The sequence below is a fragment of the Oncorhynchus masou genome, chromosome 12, assembly GCF_036934945.1.
Source record: "Oncorhynchus masou masou isolate Uvic2021 chromosome 12, UVic_Omas_1.1, whole genome shotgun sequence".
Taxonomy (NCBI): Eukaryota; Metazoa; Chordata; class Actinopteri; order Salmoniformes; family Salmonidae; genus Oncorhynchus; species Oncorhynchus masou.
In genome coordinates, this window is record NC_088223.1 from 95196630 (window position 1) to 95218583 (window position 21954).

A 21954-nucleotide genomic window follows, 5' to 3' on the forward strand; every position below is an offset into this window, starting at 1 on the left:
GGTAGCCATATTCTTTGTGTGTTTCGTGGGTGATTGTCCTTAGTGTCCTTGTTCCTGTCTCTATGTTAGTTTATACTAGTATAGGCTGTTTCGGTTTTCCTTACTTTCTTTTTGTTTGTATTGATTCGTGTTTTACGTTTTTTCATTAAACATGGATCGCAATCTACACGCTGCATTTTGATCCGACTCTCCTTCACCGCATGAAAATCGTTACAAATAGTAATAATAATATGTAACCATCTTAATTGCAATGATAGTAATAATAATAATAATATGTAACCACCTGAATAGTAATAATAATAATATGTTACCATCTGAATAATAATAATATGTAACCACCTGAATAGTAATAATAATAATAATAATATGTAACCATATGAATAGTAATAATGATAATACTATGTAACCATCTGAATAGTAATAATAATAATATGTAACCACCTGAATAGTAATAATAATAATATGTAACCACCTGAATAATAATAATAATATGTAACCATATGAATAGTAATAATGATAATACTATGTAACCATCTGAATAGTAATAATAATAGTACTATGTAACCACCTGAATAGTAATAATAATAATAATAATATGTAACCACCTGAATAATAATAATAATAATATGTAACAATCTGAATAGTAATACTGATAATAATATGTAACCATCTGAATAGCAATAATGATAATAATACGTAACCATCTGAATAGCAATAATGATAATAATAATACTATGTAACCATCTGAATAGTAATAATAATAATAATAATAATATGTAACCATCTGATTAGTAATAATAATATGTAACCATCGGATTAGTAATAATAATAATATGTAACCATCTGATTAGTAATAATGATAATAATATGTAACCATCTGAATAGCAATAATGATAATAATAATAATATGTAACCACCTGAATAATAATAATATGTAACCATCTGAATAGTAATAATGATAATAATATGTAACCATCTGAATAGCAATAATGATAATAATAATAATATGTAACCACCTGAATAATAATAATAATAATAATATGTAACCATCTGATTAGTAATAATAATATGTAACCATCGGATTAGTAATAATAATAATATGTAACCATCTGATTAGTAATAATGATAATAATATGTAACCATCTGATTAGTAATAATGATAATAATATGTAACCATCTGAATAATAATAAAAATAATAATATGTAACCATCTGATTAGTAATAATAATATTACTATGTAACCATCTGAATAGTAATAATAATATTACTATGTAACCATCTGAATAGTAATAATAATAATAATAATATGTAACCATCTGAATAGTAATAATAATAATAATAATAGTAATATGTAACCATCTGAATAGTAATAATAATAGTAATATGTAACCATCTGAATAGTAGTAATAATAATAATAATATGTAACCATCTGAATATTAATAATAATGATAATAATATGTAACCATCTGAATAGTAATAATAATAGTAATATGTAACCATCTGAATAGTAATAATAATAGTAATATGTAACCATCTCAATAGTAATAATAATAATAATATGTATCCATCTGAATAGTAATAATAATAATAATATGTATCCATCTGAATAGTAATAATAATAGTAATATGTAACCATCTGAATAGAAATGATAATAATAGTAATATGTAACCATCTGAATAGTAATAATAATAATAATATGTAACCATCTGAATAGTAATAATAATAATAATAATAATATGTAACCACCTGAATAGTAATAATAATAATAATATGTAACCATCTGAATAGTAATAATAATAGTAATATGTAACCATCTGAATAGTAATAATAATAATAATATGTAACCATCTGAATAGTAATAATAATAATAGTAATATGTAACCATCTGAAAAGTAATAATAGTAATATGTAACCATCTGAATAGTAATGATAATAATAGTAATATGTAACCATCTGAATAATAATGATAATAATAGTAATATGTAACCATCTGAATAGTAATAATAATAATAATATGTAACCATCTGAATAGTAATAATAATAGTAATAGTAATATGTAACCATCTGAATAGTAATAATAATATGTAACCATCTGAATAGTAATGATAATAATAGTAATATGTAACAATCTGAATAATAATGATAATAATAGTAATATGTAACCATCTGAATAGTAATAATAATAATATGTAACCATCTGAATAGTAATGATAATAATAGTAATATGTAACCATCTGAATAATAATAATAATAATGATAATAATATGTAACCATCTGAATAGTAATAATAATAGTAATATGTAACCATCTGAATAGTAATAATAATAATAATATGTAACCATCTGAATAATAATAATAATAATGATAATAATATGTAACCATCTTAAAAGTAATGATAATAATAATATGTAACCATCTGAATAATAATAATAATAATAATATGTAACCATCTGAATAGTAATAATAATAGTAATATGTAACCATCTGAATAGTAATAATAATAATAATAATATGTAACCATCTGAATAGTAATAATATGTAACCATCTAAATAGTAATAATAATAATAATAATATGTAACCATCGGATTAGTAATAATAATAATATGTAACCATCTGATTAGTAATAATAATAATAATATGTAACCATCTGATTAGTAATAATAATATTACTATGTAACCATCTGAATAATAATAATAATATGTAACCATCTGATTAGTAATAATAATATTACTATGTAACCATCTGAATAGTAATAATAATAATAATAATAATATGTAACCATCTGAATAGTAATAATAATAATAATAGTAATATGTAACCATCTGAATAGTAATAATAATAATAATAATAGTAATATGTAACCATCTGAATAGTAGTAATAATAATAATATGTAACCATCTGAATAGTAATAATAATAATAGTAATATGTAACCATCTGAATAGGAATAATAATAATAATATGTAACCATCTGAATAATAATAATAATATGTAACCAACTGAATAATAATAATAATATGTAACCACCTGAATAATAATAATAATAATAATAATAATATGTAACCACCTGAATAATAATAATAATAATAATATGTAACCACCTGAATAATAATAGTGTCACTCCCTGGTCTATATTTATTATGTTTATCTTCATTTATTGGGTCAGGCCAGGGTGTGACATGGGTTTATTTATGGTGTGTTTCGTCTTGGGGTTGTGTGGGGTGTATAGCATAGTCTGTGGCTTCCCGAGGCGGTTTTCAATCAGAGTCAGGCGATTATCGTTGTCTCTGATTGGGAATATATTTAATATATTCTTTGTGTGTTTCGTGGGTGATTGTCCTTAGTGTCCTTGTTCCTGTCTCTATGTTAGTTTATACTAGTATAGGCTGTTTCGGTTTTCCTTACTTTCTTTTTGTTTGTATTGATTCGTGTTTTACGTTTTTCATTAAACATGGATAATCCATGCATTTTGATCCGATACCGCATGAAAATACAAATAGTAATAATAATATGTAACCATCTTAATTGCAATGATAGTAATAATAATAATAATATGTAACCACCTGAATAGTAATAATAATAATATGTTACCATCTGAATAATAATAATATGTAACCACCTGAATAGTAATAATAATAATAATAATATGTAACCATATGAATAGTAATAATGATAATACTATGTAACCATCTGAATAGTAATAATAATAATATGTAACCACCTGAATAGTAATAATAATAATATGTAACCACCTGAATAATAATAATAATATGTAACCATATGAATAGTAATAATGATAATACTATGTAACCATCTGAATAGTAATAATAATAGTACTATGTAACCACCTGAATAGTAATAATAATAATAATAATATGTAACCACCTGAATAATAATAATAATAATATGTAACAATCTGAATAGTAATACTGATAATAATATGTAACCATCTGAATAGCAATAATGATAATAATACGTAACCATCTGAATAGCAATAATGATAATAATAATACTATGTAACCATCTGAATAGTAATAATAATAATAATAATAATATGTAACCATCTGATTAGTAATAATAATATGTAACCATCGGATTAGTAATAATAATAATATGTAACCATCTGATTAGTAATAATGATAATAATATGTAACCATCTGAATAGCAATAATGATAATAATAATAATATGTAACCACCTGAATAATAATAATATGTAACCATCTGAATAGTAATAATGATAATAATATGTAACCATCTGAATAGCAATAATGATAATAATAATAATATGTAACCACCTGAATAATAATAATAATAATAATAATAATATGTAACCATCTGATTAGTAATAATAATATGTAACCATCGGATTAGTAATAATAATAATATGTAACCATCTGATTAGTAATAATGATAATAATATGTAACCATCTGATTAGTAATAATGATAATAATATGTAACCATCTGAATAATAATAAAAATAATAATATGTAACCATCTGATTAGTAATAATAATATTACTATGTAACCATCTGAATAGTAATAATAATATTACTATGTAACCATCTGAATAGTAATAATAATAATAATAATATGTAACCATCTGAATAGTAATAATAATAATAATAATAGTAATATGTAACCATCTGAATAGTAATAATAATAAATATGTAACCATCTGAATAGTAGTAATAATAATAATAATATGTAACCATCTGAATATTAATAATAATGATAATAATATGTAACCATCTGAATAGTAATAATAATAGTAATATGTAACCATCTGAATAGTAATAATAATAGTAATATGTAACCATCTCAATAGTAATAATAATAATAATATATCCATCTGAATAGTAATAATAATAATAATATGTATCCATCTGAATAGTAATAATAATAGTAATATGTAACCATCTGAATAGAAATGATAATAATAGTAATATGTAACCATCTGAATAGTAATAATAATAATAATATGTAACCATCTGAATAGTAATAATAATAATAATAATAATATGTAACCACCTGAATAGTAATAATAATAATAATATGTAACCATCTGAATAGTAATAATAATAGTAATATGTAACCATCTGAATAGTAATAATAATAATAATATGTAACCATCTGAATAGTAATAATAATAATAGTAATATGTAACCATCTGAAAAGTAATAATAGTAATATGTAACCATCTGAATAGTAATGATAATAATAGTAATATGTAACCATCTGAATAATAATGATAATAATAGTAATATGTAACCATCTGAATAGTAATAATAATAATAATATGTAACCATCTGAATAGTAATAATAATAGTAATAGTAATATGTAACCATCTGAATAGTAATAATAGTAATATGTAACCATCTGAATAGTAATGATAATAATAGTAATATGTAACAATCTGAATAATAATGATAATAATAGTAATATGTAACCATCTGAATAGTAATAATAATAATATGTAACCATCTGAATAGTAATGATAATAATAGTAATATGTAACCATCTGAATAATAATAATAATAATGATAATAATATGTAACCATCTGAATAGTAATAATAATAGTAATATGTAACCATCTGAATAGTAATAATAATAATAATATGTAACCATCTGAATAATAATAATAATAATGATAATAATATGTAACCATCTTAAAAGTAATGATAATAATAATATGTAACCATCTGAATAATAATAATAATAATAATAATATGTAACCATCTGAATAGTAATAATAATAGTAATATGTAACCATCTGAATAGTAATAATAATAATAATAATATGTAACCATCTGAATAGTAATAATATGTAACCATCTAAATAGTAATAATAATAATAATAATATGTAACCATCGGATTAGTAATAATAATAATATGTAACCATCTGATTAGTAATAATAATAATAATATGTAACCATCTGATTAGTAATAATAATATTACTATGTAACCATCTGAATAATAATAATAATATGTAACCATCTGATTAGTAATAATAATATTACTATGTAACCATCTGAATAGTAATAATAATAATAATAATAATATGTAACCATCTGAATAGTAATAATAATAATAATAGTAATATGTAACCATCTGAATAGTAATAATAATAATAATAATAGTAATATGTAACCATCTGAATAGTAGTAATAATAATAATATGTAACCATCTGAATAGTAATAATAATAATAGTAATATGTAACCATCTGAATTGTAATAATAATAATAATATGTAACCATCTGAATTGTAATAATAATAATAGTAATATGTAACCATCTGAATAGTAATAATAATAATATTTTCTAACCATCTAAATAGTAATAATAGTAATATGTAACCATCTGAATAATAATAATAATAATATGTAACCATCTGAATAGGAATAATAATAATAATAATATGTAACCAACTGAATAATAATAATAATAATATGTAACCACCTGAATAATAATAATAATAATAACCATCTGAATAATAATAATAAGAATAAGAATAATAACTAACCATCTGAATATTAATAATAATAATATGTAACCATCTGAATAGTAATAATAATAGTAATATGTAACCATCTCAATAGTAATAATAATAATAATATGTATCCATCTGAATAGTAATAATAATAATAATATGTATCCATCTGAATAGTAATAATAATAGTAATATGTAACCATCTGAATAGTAATGATAATAATAATAATATGTAACCATCTGAATAATAATGATAATAATAATAATATGTAACCATCTGAATAGCAATAATGATAATAATAATAATATGTAACCACCTGAATAGTAATAATAATATGTAACCATCTGAATAGTAATAATAATAGTAATATGTAACCATCTGAATAGTAATATTAATAATAATAGTAATATGTAACCATCTGAATAGTAATAATAGTAATATGTAACCATCTGAATAGTAATGATAATAATAGTAATATGTAACCATCTGAATAATAATGATAATAATAGTAATATGTAACCATCTGAATAGTAATAATAATAATAATATGTAACCATCTGAATAGTAATAATAATAATAATAGTAATATGTAACCATCTGAATAGTAATAATAGTAATATGTAACCATCTGAATAGTAATGATAATAATAGTAATATGTAACCATCTGAATAATAATAGTAATATGTAACCATCTGAATAGTAATAATAATAATAATAATAGTAATATGTAACCATCTGAATAGTAATAATAGTAATATGTAACCATCTGAATAGTAATGATAATAATAGTAATATGTAACCATCTGAATAATAATGATAATAATAGTAATATGTAACCATCTGAATAGTAATAATAATAATAATATGTAACCATCTGAATAGTAATAATAATAATAATAGTAATATGTAACCATCTGAATAGTAATAATAATAATATGTAACCATCTGAATAATAATAATAATATGTTACCATCTGAATAGGAATAATAATAATAATATGTAACCAACTGAATAATAATAATAATAATAATAATAATATGTAACCACCTGAATAATAATAATAATAATAATAATAATAATAATATGTAACTATCTGAATAATAATATGTAATCATCTGAATAATAATAATAATAATAAGAATAATATGTAACCATCTGAATATTAATAATAATGATAATAATATGTAACCATCTGAATAGTAATAATAATAATATGTAACCATCTGAATAGTAATAATAATAATAATAATATGTAACCATCTGAATAGTAATAATAATAATATGTAACCATCTGAATAGTAATAATAATAATAATAATATGTAACCATCTGAATAGTAATAATAATAATATGTAACCATCTGAATAGTAATAATAATAATAATAATATGTAACCATCTGAATAGTAATAATAATAATATGTAACCATCTGAATAGTAATAATAATAATAATAATATGTAACCATCTGAATAGTAATAATAATAATATGTAACCATCTGAATAGTAATAATAATAATACTATGTAACCATCTGAATAGTAATAATAATATGTTACCACCTGAATAGTAATAATAATAATAATAATAATAATAATAATATGTAACCATCTGAATAGTAATAATAATAATAATATGTAACCATCTGAATAGTAATAATAATAATATGTAACCATCTGAATAGTAATAATAATAATAATAATATGTAACCATCTGAATAGTAATAATAATAATATGTAACCATCTGAATAGTAATAATAATAATAATAATATGTAACCATCTGAATAGTAATAATAATAATATGTAACCATCTGAATAGTAATAATAATAATACTATGTAACCATCTGAATAGTAATAATAATATGTTACCACCTGAATAGTAATAATAATAATAATAATAATAATAATAATAATATGTAACCATCTGAATAGTAATAATAATAATAATATGTTACCATCTGAATAATAATGATATGTAACCAAGGGTCTGAGAGAGAGTTTAACACACACAAAAGACACAAAGCGCAAGCAGGGTCATTCAGGTCTTTGTGTGTGTGTGTGACATAACCTCTCCTCCCTCTCCTCTCTCCCCCTCCTCTCCCCGTCTCTCTAGATGAGGGTGAAGGATCCAGTGAAAGGCATGGTGGCTCTGGAGGACTGATGAGACTGGAGGAAGACTGACTGACCCTGCTGCTGTTACGCTGGTATACTCCTCTCCTCTGCTGGATGCCTCTAACCTACACTGCTGGTAGTTCCCTTATGGAACCAATCATTATCTGGCTTTACAAACCATCATTGTGTTCTGTTGGAACCAGTAGATCCTAGAGCTGCTACATCTTGAACCATAGTGGTGGTTCATATTTACAGTATACTTTTCTCTCTCTCTTTCTCTCTCTCTCTCTCAGATCAGAACTGTAAGCCGACCGACACCAGCTGATTCTACCCTCCTTCTCCTCTTGCTCTGTCAACACCAGCTTCTCTGCCCCCCCCCCCCCAGATTGGTGTAGTCTGTTGAGGATATGGACCACCCCACTCTTTAGTCTAGAGTGGACTGATCCACTCCTCTACCTTAACCCAGTCAGTCCTGAGACAGACAGACAGACAGTTCTTGTAATATAATAATAATATATCCCATTTAGCAGACGCTTTTGTCCAAAGCGACTTACAAGTCGGCTGGGGCCACTACTTTTACATATGGGTGGCCCCAGCGGGAATCGAACCCACGACGCTTGGCGTTGCAAGCGCCATGCTCTACCGACTGAGCCACACAGACTTGGCCACACAGACACAGACTTGTGTACATACCCAGTCTATATAGTGTATCCTCTGAGCTCCAGACAGAAGGTGCTCCCTTCAGACACAGCGACCAGGAGATGTGTTATAATATTAACAGGGTTTTTAAAGCTTCAGTTTGTCTGCAGTAAAAGTTGCCCGTTTCTTTCAGGACCAAGCTGTTGTTTCTCTCTCTGTGACTGTTTATTTTATTTTATTTGATTGCTAATTTATTTTCTATTGGTCATCCTGTCTTCTGATAGGTTGTTAACCAGACCTCCTCCTCTACACCATCCAATCACGTTGTTTGTATTGCCTCTCTCCTTCATATCAACCACCTCCATTAACAACAGGTACCTGATGTTATTCACACAGAGCTGGGTAGGCGGAGCTTACACCTCATGGCCAATAGAACAGTTCAAAAGGGAGAAACTTTACCTACATGCCATTTTTTTTTTACCTTTATTTTACTAGGCAAGTCAGTTAAGAACAAATTCTTATTTTCAATGACGGCCTAGGAACAGTGGGTTAACTGCCTGTTCAGGGGCAGAATGACAGATTTTGATTTGAACTTGCAACCTTTCGGTTACTAGTCCAATGCTCTAACCACTAGGCTACACTGCCGCCCCATGCAGTGGGTGGATGGCGAAGTTGCCCCCTAGATGCTGATCTCGGGTCAGGTTTCCCCACTAATGGTTAAGGTTAGAATTGGGGGGAAGGGAATCATTTCAATTTTTTTCTCTTTCTGTCTCTTTCTCTCTCGATCTTTCTTTCCATCTTATCTCCCTCATCCTGTTATTGAAGATCTTCACAAGCCGGGCTAGGTTAGGTTTCTGTAGAGGTGTGTGTTTGGTGTAGCTGTCTGTATTATAGTACTAGTGTTTAGGGGGAGACGGGTGATGAGGAAGGGGAGGAGTGTTTGTGTGTGTGTGCGTTGGTCTGTGTTTGTCAAGATCTGTCCTACGCATGCCTGTGACTTTCTGCCCTCTCTCCTCCTCCTCTTCATTCTCTTCCTCCTCTTTCTCTGTATCCTTCCCTTCCTTCAGTACAAACAATATTCTACCTTTCTCATGGAATGGAAGCCTCAACCTATCCTCCCTCCATCTGTCCATCCCACCATACTGCCATCATTCCATACATCCCTCCCTCCATCTGTCCATCCCACCATACTGCCATCATTCTGTCCATCCCACCATACTGCCATCATTCTGTCCATCCCACCATACTTCCATTTCTGTCCATCCCACCATACTGCCATCATTCCATACATCCCTCCCTCCATCTGTCCATCCCACCATACTGCCATCATTCCATACATCCCTACCCCCATCTGTCCATCCCACCATACTGCCATCATTCTGTCCATCCCACCATACTGCCATCATTCTGTCCATCCCACCATACTGCCATGGGACATGTATAGTGTCTTCAGAAAGAATTCAGACCCCTTGACTTTCTCCACATTTTGTTACGTTACAGCCTTATTCTAAAATGGATTCAATACAAATATACACACAATATATATACAAAAGTATGTGGACACCCTGTCAAATGAGTGGATTCTATTTCAGCCACACTTGTCACTGACAGGTGTATACAATCGAGCACACAGCCATGCAATCTTCATAGACAAACATTGGCAGTAGAATGGCCTTATTGAAGAGCTCAATGACTTTCAATGTGGCACCGTCATAGGAAACCACCTTTCCAACAAGTCAGTTCGTCAAATTTCTGCCCTGTTAGAGCTGCTCCGGTCCACTATAAGAAGTATTATTGTGAAGTGGAAAAGTTTAGGAGCAACAACGGCACAGCTGCAAAGTGGTAGGCCACACAAGCTCACAGAACGGGACCGAGCGCTGAACTTATCAGCTGACCACATCATATGATATAACCTTCTGATGTCCCACTGAGCAGTCAATTATGTAATTCAACATCTGCATTTCCCTATATAGTGGGGCTCCCGAGTGGCGCAGTCGTCTAAAGCAAGAGGCGTCACTACAGTCCCTGGTTCACATCTGGCCGTGACTGGGAGTCCCATAGTGCGGCGCACAATTGGCCCAGCGTCGTCCGGATTTGGCCGGGGTAGGCTGTCATTGTAAATAAGAATTTGTTCATAACTGACTGAAATAAAGGTTAAATAAGGTTTAAATAAAAATGTAAAATAAAATAGTGCACTTCCCCATGAGGGTCTGGTTAAAAGTAGTGCACTATGTAGGGAATAGCATCTCAAATGGCACCCTATCTTGGTCAGTTAAAGGGGGAGGGACTTATGAAGAGGAGGAGGACCTAGATGGTCTGAGACATAATGTTGTCGTTCCAGGCTGACGACATTACAGATGTACTCCAACCAAACACTTCCTGTGGGCCACGTCAGTGGGACATCAGAAGGGTAGCGAGTGATTTAGCTGGGCTGTTTGACTAACTGGGCCCAGTCCCAAATGGACCCTTAAACCCTAAAGAGGGTTTATGCACTTGAGGTGATCTAAGAGGATTTGACAGGTAATGTATAATTAATCTGGTAGTATCTTCACTTTGCCCTCTCACATCACCACACGTAGATAAGGGCATAAAGTCCATTTGGGATTGGGCCCTAGCCTTTAGGGGACTAAAGACTCCTTCACCTGGTGAGCGATGGCGGCTGACAGAGACAACCTCAGAGATATCTTGTTAGCTCCTTGGGTTTGTAATCAGAATGACTAATGAGTAGAGAACTCCCAAACTGTTGATTTCTGTTAATAATAAAGAAGCTGTTTGTTTTCCTCTCTTGCTTGTTTCTGTTTCTTTCCATTTTGTCTTCTCCTCTTCCAAACTACATTAGAGACTTGAAGAAAGTCAATAAATAAGTCAACCAGAGGAAAGTAACATTTGTGTTGTTCATGAAGACCAGACTTCAGTCGTTCTGCCCCTGAACAGGCAGTTAACCCACTGTTCCTAGTCCATCATTGAAAATAAGAATTTGTTCTTAATTAACTGACTTGCCTAGTTTAATAAGGGTAAAAAAAAAAAACGTCAGCAAGACAAAGGAGCTGATTGTGGAATATAGAAAACGGAGGGCCCTCATCGATGTGGTGGTCGTGGAGCGGGGTAGAGCTTCAAGTTTCTCGGTGTCCACATCCCTAAGTAATATCATGGTACACCAACACAGTCATGAAGAAGGCTCAACAAGGCCTCTTCCCCCTTGGGCGATTGACTGTTCTCTCTGTTACCGACAAGCAGTCGGAAACAGTGATGCACCAAGTCTGGAAACACCCTGAACAACTTCTGCCAAACCAACAGTCTGCTGAATAGTTAGTCTGGGTAGCTTTTTGATTAACTATTTAACTATCTACATTGACCCTTTTTGCATGAACTCTTTTGACTCATCATATATTCTGCTGTTACTGTTTATTATACATCCTGTTGCATAGTCACTATCCTACAGTGCCTTGGGAAAGTATTCAGAACCCTTGACTTGTTACACATTTTGCAGCTTTATTCTAAAATTGAATAAATATTTTTCATCAATCTACACACAATACCCCATAATGACAGCAATTTGTTTTTATATATACATAAAAATCGGAAATATACAATTTACATAAGTACACAAGTAGTCAGACCCTTTACTCAGTACTCTCTTGAAGCACCTTTGGCAGCGATTACAGACTCGAGTCTTTTTGGGTACAAGCTTGGCACACCTGCATGTGTGCCTAGGGTCTTGTCCTGTTGAAAGGTGAACCTTCGCCCCAGCCTGAGGTCCTGAGCGCTCTGGAGCAGGTTTTCATCAAGGACCTCTCTGTACTTTGCTCATCATCTTTGCATTGACCCTGACTACTTTCCCAGTCCCTGACGTTGAAAAACATCCCCACAGCATTATGCTGCCACCGCCATGCTTCACCTTAGGGATGGTGCCAGGTTTCCTACAGATGTGACACTTGACATTCAGGCCAAAGAGTTCCATCTTGGTTTCATCAGACCAGAGAATATTGTTTCTAATGGTCTGAAAGTCTTCAAGTGCCTTTTGGCAAACTCCAAGTGGGCTGTCATGTGCTTCCGTCTGACCACTCTACCATAAAGGCCTGAATGGTGGAGTGCTGCAGAGATGGTAGTCCTTCTGAAAAGTTCTCCCATCTCCACAGAGGAACTCTGGAGCTCTGTCAGAGTGACCATCGGGTTCTTGGTCTCCAAAGGACCTTCTCCCACATTGCTCAGTTTTACCGGGCAGCCAGCTCTAGAATGAGTCTTGGTGGATCTTACCTTCTTCCAGTTAAGAATGATGGAGGCCACTGTGTTCTTGGGGACCTTCAATGCTTCAGCATATTTTTGGTACACTCCACCAGATCTGTGCCTCGACACAATCCTGTCTCAGAGCTCTACGGACAATTCCTTCGAGCTCATGGCTTGGTTTTTGCTCTGACATGCACTGTCAACTGTGGGACCTTACATAGGCAGGTGTGTGCCTTTCCAAATCATGTCCAATCAATTGAATTTACCACAGGTGGACTCAAATCATGTTGTAGAATCATCTGAAGGAAGCACCTGAGCTCAATTTCAAGTCTCACATCAAAGGGTCTGAGTCATTTGGTAAATAAGGTATTTCTGTTCGAAAACAGTTTTTGCTTTGTCATTATAGTATTGTGTGTAGATTGCTGAGGAAAATGTTTTATTTTATGAATTTTAGAATAAGGCTGTAATGTAACAAAATGTGTAAAAAGTCAAGTGGTCTTGTCACGTTCTGACATTAGTTCCTTTGTTATGTCTTTGTTTTAGTCAGGGCGTGAATTGGGGTGGGTAGTCTGTTCTTTTTTCTATGTTGTGTTTCTGTGTTTGACCCTGTATGGTTCTCAATCAGAGGCAGGTGTCGTTCGTTGTCTCTGATTGAGAATCATACTTCGGTAGCCTTTTCCCACCTGTGTTTTGTGGGTGATCCTGTTTAGTGTTTTTTTTTCATTCACCTGACTGGACTGTTCGTTTGTCGTTTGTCGTTTTGTTCAGTGTTCAGTTATTTTATAAAAAATATGAACACTTACCACGCTGCGCTTTGGTCCTCATCTCCTTCCACCACAGACGATCGTTACAGGTCTGAACACTTACCGAAGGCACTGTATAAGTACATACACTATATATAAAAAGTATGTGGACACCCCTTCAAATGAGTGTATTTGGCTACACCTGTTACTGACAGGTGTATAAAATACAGCACACCACCATGCAATCTCCATAGACAAGCAGTAGGTATTAGCAGTAGGCCTTACTGAAGAGCTCAGTGACTTTCAACGTGTCACTGTCATGGAATGCCACATTTCTAACAAGTCAGTTCGTCAAATTTCTGCCCTGCTAGAGCTTTCCCGGTAAACTGTAACTGCTGTTATTGTGTAGTGGAAACGTCTTGGAGCAACACCGGCTCAGCTGTGAAATGGTAGGCCACACAAGCTCACAGAATGGGACTGCCGAGTGCTGAAGCGCATAATAATTGTTTGTCCTCGGTGGCAACTACCTAGTTCCCAACTGCCTGTGGAAGCAACATCTGGGTTTCCATGGCCGAGCAGCCACACAAGCCAAAGTTCACCATGGGCAATGCCAAGCGTTAGCTGGAGTTGTGTAAAGCTCGCAGCCATTTGACACTGGAGCATTTGTCTCTGGCATGAAGAATCATGCTTCACCTTCTGGCAGTCTGACGGCGAATCTGGGTTTGGCGGATGCCAGGAGGACGCCACCTACCCCATCACATAGTGCCAACTGTAGAGTTTGGTAGAGGAGCAATAATGGTTTGGGTTTGCTGTTTTTCATGGTTCAGGCCCCTTAGTTCCATTGAAGGGAAATCTTAACCCTACAGCATACAATGACATTATAGACGATTCTGTGCTTTCAACTTTGTGGCAACAGTTTGGGGAAGGCCCTTTCCTGTTTCAGCATGACAATTCCCCCATGCACAAAGCAAGGTCCATACAGAAATGGTTTGTCGAGATTGGTGTGGAAGAACTTGACTGGCCTGCACAGAGCCCTGACCTCTACTCCATCGAACAACTTTGGGATGAATTGGAACCCCGACTGCGAGCCAGGCCTAATCACCCAACATCAGTGCCCCACCTCAATAATACTCTTGTGGCTGAAGAAGCAAAGTCCCTGCAACAATGTTCCAAAATCTAGTGGAAAGTCACTAATGCTCTTATGGGTGAATGGAAGCAAGTCCTCTGATATTCCATCATCTAGTGGAAAGCCTTCCAGAAGACTGTTATAGCAGCAAAGGGGGGACAAACTACATATTAATGCCGATGATTTTAGAATGAGATGTTCGATGAGCAGGTGACCACATACTTTTGGTCATGTAGTGATATCTATCTCAACTACATTGTACATGAACTCAATACTGCTACCCATATAGCCAAATTATCGTTACTCGTTGTGTATTTATTCCTTGTGTTTTTCTATTTAAAAAAATATATATATTTCACCTTTATTTAACTAGGTAGGCTAGTTGAGAACAAGTTTTCATTTACAACTGCGACCTGGCCAAGTTAAAGCATAGCAGTGTGAACAGACAACACAGAGTTAACAATTAACAAGTCAATAACACAGTAGAAAAAAAGAGAGTCGAGAGGTAGGTAAATTGGGTGGGCTATTTACCAATAGACTATGTACAGCTGCAGCGATCGGTTAGCTGCTCAGATAGCAGATGTTTGAAGTTGGTGAGGGAGATAAAAGTCTCCAACTTCAGCGAATTTTGCAATTCGTTCCAGTCACAGGCAGCAGAGAACTGGAACGAAACGCGGCCAAATGAGGTGTTGGCTTTAGGATCAGTGAGATACACCTGCTGGAACGCGTGCTACGGGTGGGTGTTTCCATTGCGACCAGTGAACTGAGATAAGGTGGAGCTTTACCTAGCATGGACTTGTAGATGACCTGGAGCCAGTGGGTCTGGCAACGAATATGTAGCGAGGGGCAGCCGACTAGAGCATACAGGTCGCAGTGGTGGGTGGTATAAGGTGCTTTAGTGACAAAACGGATGGCACTGTGATAAACTGCATCCAGTTTGCTGAGTAGAGTGTTGGAGGCTATTTTGTAGATGACATCGCCGAAGTTGAGGATCGGTAGGATAGTCAGTTTTACTAGGGTAAGTTTGGCGGCGTGAGTGAAGGAGGCTTTGTTGCGGAATAGAAAGCCGACTCTAGATTTTATTTTATATTGGAGATGTTTGATGAGTCTGGAAGGAGAGTTTACAGTCTAGCCAGACACCTAGGTACTTATAGATGTCCACATATTCTAGGTCAGAACCATTATTTCTCTATTCTTCTCTTTGCATTGTTGGGAAGGGCCCGTAGTAAGCGTTTCACTGTTAGTCTACACCTGTTGTTTATGAAGCATGTGACAAATAAAATGTTATTCGATTTTTTTATTTGATATGGCTGGCTGGGTGTCAAAATAAAGGTGTACTAGGATGAGTCGGCCACAAGATGGAGACAGCGGGTTGGTTTTACAATTGAGCAATTCTCCCATGTTTAACAAAAACTAGGCAAGTCAGTTAAGAACAAATTCTTATTTACAATGACAGCCAAAAGGCCTCCTGCGGGGACTGGGATTATAAATAAACAAAACACACATTACGACAAGAGAGACACCACAACACTACATAAAGAGAGACCTAAGACAACAACACAGCATGGCAGCAACACATGAAAACACAGCATGGCAGCAACGCAACATGACAACACAGCATGGTAGCAACACAAAACATGATACAAACATTATTAAGACAACAGCACGAAGTGCAAGAAGGTAGAGACAACAACACATGCAAAGTGATTGAAACGAGATGCAAAAAAACACTCAAACTGGACAGTTTTAATCTCAATCTCGTCATTCAAAGACTAAATCAAATCAAACATTATTTGCCACATGCGCCGAATACAACAAGTGTAGACTTTACCGTGAAATGCTGACTTACAATGTATAGAGTAAAGTATATACATATGAGATGAGTAATGTAGGGTAAACATAAAGTGGCAAAGTTTAAAGTCTTCACGACTGGATTGGTATGTTTGAATCATGATAGTTTGTTGGTGATGTGGACACCAAGGAAGTTGAAACTCTCGACCCGCTCCACTACAGCCCCGTCGATGTTCATGGGAGCCTGTTCGGCCCTCCTCTTCCTATAGTCCATGATCAGCTCCTTTGTCTTGCTCACATTGAGAGAGAGGTTGTTGTCCTGGCACCACACTGCCAGTTCTCTGACCTACTCCCTATAGGCAGTCTCATCGGCCTACCACTGTTGTGTCATCAGCAAACTTAATGATGGTGTTGTGTTGAGTCATGTTTGGCCATGCAGTCGTGGGTGAACAGGGAATACAGGAGGGGACTAAGTACACACCCCTGAGGGGCCCCAGTGTTAAGGATTAGCATGGCAGATTGTTGTTGCCTACTTTTATCACCTTGGGGCAGCACGTCAGGTAGTCCAGGATCCAGCTGCAGAGGGAGGTGTTTAGTCCCAGGGTCCTTAGCTTAGTGATGAGCTTTGAGGGCACTATAGTGTTGGACGCTGAGCTGTAGTCGATGAACAACATTCTCACATAGATGTTCCTTTTGTCCAGGTGACAAAGGGCAGTGTGGAGTGTGATTGAGATTGCGTCATCTCTGGAGCTGTTTGGGCGGTATGCAAATTGGAGTGGGTCTAGGGTGTCCGGGAGGATGCTGTTGATGTGAGCCATGACCAGCCTTTCAAGCACTTCATGGCTACTTACGTGAGTGCCCTGGAGCGTTAATAATTTAGGCAGGTTACCTTCGCTTCCTTGGGCACAGGGACTATGGTGATCTGCTTGAAACATGTAGGTATTACAGACTCGGTCCGGGAGAGGTTGAAAATGTTAGTGAAGACACTTGACAGTTGGTCTGCGCATGCTTTGAGTACACGTCCTGGTAATCCGTCTGGCCCAGCGGCTTTGTGAATGTTGACCTGTTTAATGTTTTTGTTCACATCGGCTACCGAGAGCATTATCACACAGTCTTCCAGAACAGCTGGTGCTCTCGTGCATGCTTCAGTGTTGCTTGCCTCGAAGTGAGCATAAAAGGAATTTAGTTCGTCTGGTAGGTTCGCGTCACTGGGCAGCTTGCATCTGGGATTCCTTTTTCTAGTCCGTAATAGTTTTCAAACCCTGCCACATCTGACAAGCGTCAGAGCCGGTGTAGTATGATTCAATCTATATCCTGTATTGACGCTTTGCTTGTTTGATGGTTTGTCTGAGGGCATAGCGGAATTTCTTATAAGCGTCCGGATTAGTCCTTGAAGTGGCAGCTCTAGCCTTTAGTTCGTTGCGGATGTTGCCTGTAATCAATGGTTGGGATATGTACGTACAGTTACTGTGGGGACGACGTCATCGATGCACTTATTGATGAAGCCGATGACTGAGGTGGTGTATTCCTCAATGCCATTGGATGAATCCCTGAACATATTCCAGTCTTTGTTGAAACAGTCCAGTAGTTTAGCATCCGTTTCATCTGACCACTTCCATGTTGACCGAGTCACTGGTGCTTCCTGCTTTAGTTTTTGTTTGTAAGCAGGTATCAGGAGGATATAATTATTTGCCAAATGGAAGACGGGGGAGAGCTTTGTATGCATCTCTGTGTGTGGAGTAAAGGTGGCATAGGATGTCTTTTCCACTGGTTGCACATGTGACATGCTCTTAAAAATGTGGTAAAACTGATTTAAGTTTGCCTGCATTAAAGTCCCCGGCCACTAGGAGCACTTCTGGTTGAGCATTTTCTTCTTTGCTTTTGGCCTTTTAGAGTTGGATGAGTCTTAGTGCCAGCTTTGCTTTTGGCCTTTTAGAGTTGGATGAGTCTTAGTGCCAGCTTTGCTTTTGGCCTTTTAGAGTTGGATGAGTCTTAGTGCCAGCATCACTTTGTGGTGGTAAATAGACGACTACAAATAATACAGATGACAAATCTCTTAGAAGAAAGTGTGGTAGACAACTTGTCATAAGGTACTTTACAATCATGGACACAATCATGGACACTCATTTTGTGCTGCTGCCATGTTGTGTTGCTACCATGTTGTTGTCATGTTGTGTTGCTGTCATGCTGTGTTGTCATGTGTGTGCTGCCTTGCTATGGTGTCGTCTTCGGTCTCTATGAAGTGTTGTGGTGTCTCTCTTGTCGTGATGTGTGTTTTGTCCTATATTTTTTATGTTTAATCCCTGTCCCTGCAGGAGGCCTTTTGCCGTTTTGGTAGACTGTCATTGTAAAATAAGAATTTGTTCTCAACTGACTTGCCTAGTAAATAAATAGAATAAAAATAAAACATTAACAGGTACCTTATGAAAGGTAATACATTTGAGGATGTTATTTTCCAGACTGGATGTTCACAGATAAAAGATGTGTCACTGGGCTTTTAGAGATGAACGTACCGTGTGTGTATTTACAGTGTCTGACTCACTGTTTCTCTGCCTGTATCCTCAGCCCATTGGCTTATATATGCGGTTTCTCTGCCTGTATCCTCAGCCCATTTGCTTATCTACTGGTGTGTTTCAGAGGAAGGCGGGGGGACATAAGTGGCGATGAGTCACCAGTTTTTTTGTGACACAAACACACACCAGTAGATACGCCATTGGTGCTGAGGACACAGGCAGAGAAACCTCAGAGGGAGAGAGGGAGGAGACCAGAGAAAAGTTGAGGAAGAAGAGGAAATCAAATCAAATGTATTTGTCACATCCCAGTTCTGTTATCCAGAAGCTCTTTTCGGTCATAAGAGATGGTAGCAGCAACATTATGTACAAAACAAAGTTACGAACAATACGAAAAAACAAACAAAATAGTATGGAGGGCTGCCGATAAAACGGCAGCCCTCCCATCCAGCACAATTTTAGCAGAGGAGGAGAGGAGAGGAAGAAGAGGAAGGAGGAGTAGAGGAAGAGAGGAGAAGGAGGAAGGGCAGAGGAGAGGAAGAAGAGGAAGGAGGAGCAGAGGAAGAGAGGAGAAGGAGGAAGGGCAGAGGAGAGGAAGAAGAGGAAGGAGGAGTAGAGGAAGAGAGGAGAAGGAGGAAGGGCAGAGGAGAGGAAGAAGAGGAAGGAGGAGCAGAGGAAGAGAGGAGAAGGAGGGAGGAAGAAGAGGAAGGAGGAGTAGAGGAAGAGAGGAGAAGGAGGAAGGGCAGAGGAGAGGAAGAAGAGGAAGGAGGAGCAGAGGAAGAGAGGAGAAGGAGGAAGGGCAGAGGAGAGGAAGAAGAGGAAGGAGGAGTAGAGGAAGAGGGGAGAAGGAGGAAGGGCAGAGGAGAGGAAGCCCTCTACACATGATTTACTGATGCTACTAGGCCAGTATTTGGTTTGCAACAGTTGTAGTCTGACTTGGAAACTAAGGTAATTTAAGCTGCTTGATGTGATTGTGTGTTAGCTTTACTTGGCCACTGTTAGCTAGCAAAGGAGCAGCTAGCCTGCATAAGTAACTAGCCTGCATAAGTAACTAGCCTGCATAAGTAACTAGCCTGCGTAAGTAACTAGCCTGCGTAAGTAACTAGCCTGCGTAAGTAACTAGCCTGCATAAGTAACTAGCCTGCGTAAGTAACTAGCCTGCGTAAGTAACTAGCCTGCGTAAGTAACTAGCCTGCGTAAGTAACTAGCCTGCGTAAGTAACTAGCCTGCATAAGTAACTAGCCTGCGTAAGTAACTAGCCTGCGTAAGTAACTAGCCTGCGTAAGTAACTAGCCTGCGTAAGTAACTAGCCTGCGTAAGTAACTAGCCTGCATAACTAAATGCCAGTAATTTGTTCCTATTTATACATTTATAAAATCATAAAAAAAGGGCATTTACATTTTAGTCATTTAACAGACACTCTTATCCAGAGTGACTTAATCTTAAAACAGACATCACATCAGTACATTTTCGCACAACAAAGTAGTTCTCTGCAAAGTCAGTGAGAGTTGCGCCATAATTTAAGATACTCTTCAAGGAGATACATTTTCAGACCTTTACAGGAAGAGATCCTATCTTTCATCATTTTACTGTAGAATTTTTTTTGAATTAACGACCAGGTCAAAACATCTCAATAGACTTAAGGACCTTCTTCCGGCGCCGACAGAGATGGCCGCCTCGATTCGCGTTCCTAGAAAACTATGCAGTATTTTGTTATTTTTATGTATTATTTCTTACATTGTTACCCCAGGTAATCTTAGGTTTTATTACATACAGTTGGGAGGAACTATTGGATATAAGAGAAAAGTCAATTTACCAACATTACGACCTGGAATACGACTTTCCCGAAGCGGATCCTCTCTTTGGTCCACCATCCAGGACAATGGATATGATCCCAGCCGGCGACCAAAAACAACGACGCCGTAGAAGGGGCAGACGGAGTGGTCTTCTGGTCAGGCTCCGTAGACGGGCACATCGCGCACCGCTCCCGAGTATACTACTCGCCAATGTCCAGTCTCTTGACAACAAGGTTGACGAAATGCGTGCAAAGGTAGCCTTCAAGAGAGACATCAGAGACTGTAACGTTCTTTGTTTAACAGAAACATGGCTCACTCGAGACATGCTATCGGAAGTTGGGACAGCCAGCTGGTTTCTTCACGCATCATGCCGACAGAAACAAGCATCTTTCTGGTAAGAAGAAGGGCGGAGGGGTATGCCTAATGATTAACGAGACGTGGTGTGATCATAACAACATACAGGAACTCATGTCCTTCTGTTCACCTGACTTAGAATTCCTCACAATCAGATGCC

General features: G+C 35.2%; 1 protein-coding gene across 1 annotated transcript in view; it reads left to right on the forward strand.

Moving 5' to 3' along the window:
- LOC135551096 (phosphatidylinositol transfer protein alpha isoform-like) overlaps positions 1-14276 on the forward strand; it is a 68816-nt gene extending 54540 nt beyond the window's left edge. Inside the window, exons 11-12 of the mRNA XM_064982507.1 lie at positions 8610-8700; positions 8902-14276. Of these exons, the coding sequence (XP_064838579.1) occupies positions 8610-8657 (48 nt within the window). The 3' untranslated portion in view covers positions 8658-8700; positions 8902-14276. The remainder of the gene's footprint in view (positions 1-8609; positions 8701-8901) is intronic.
- The last annotated feature ends 7678 nt before the right edge of the window (positions 14277-21954 follow it).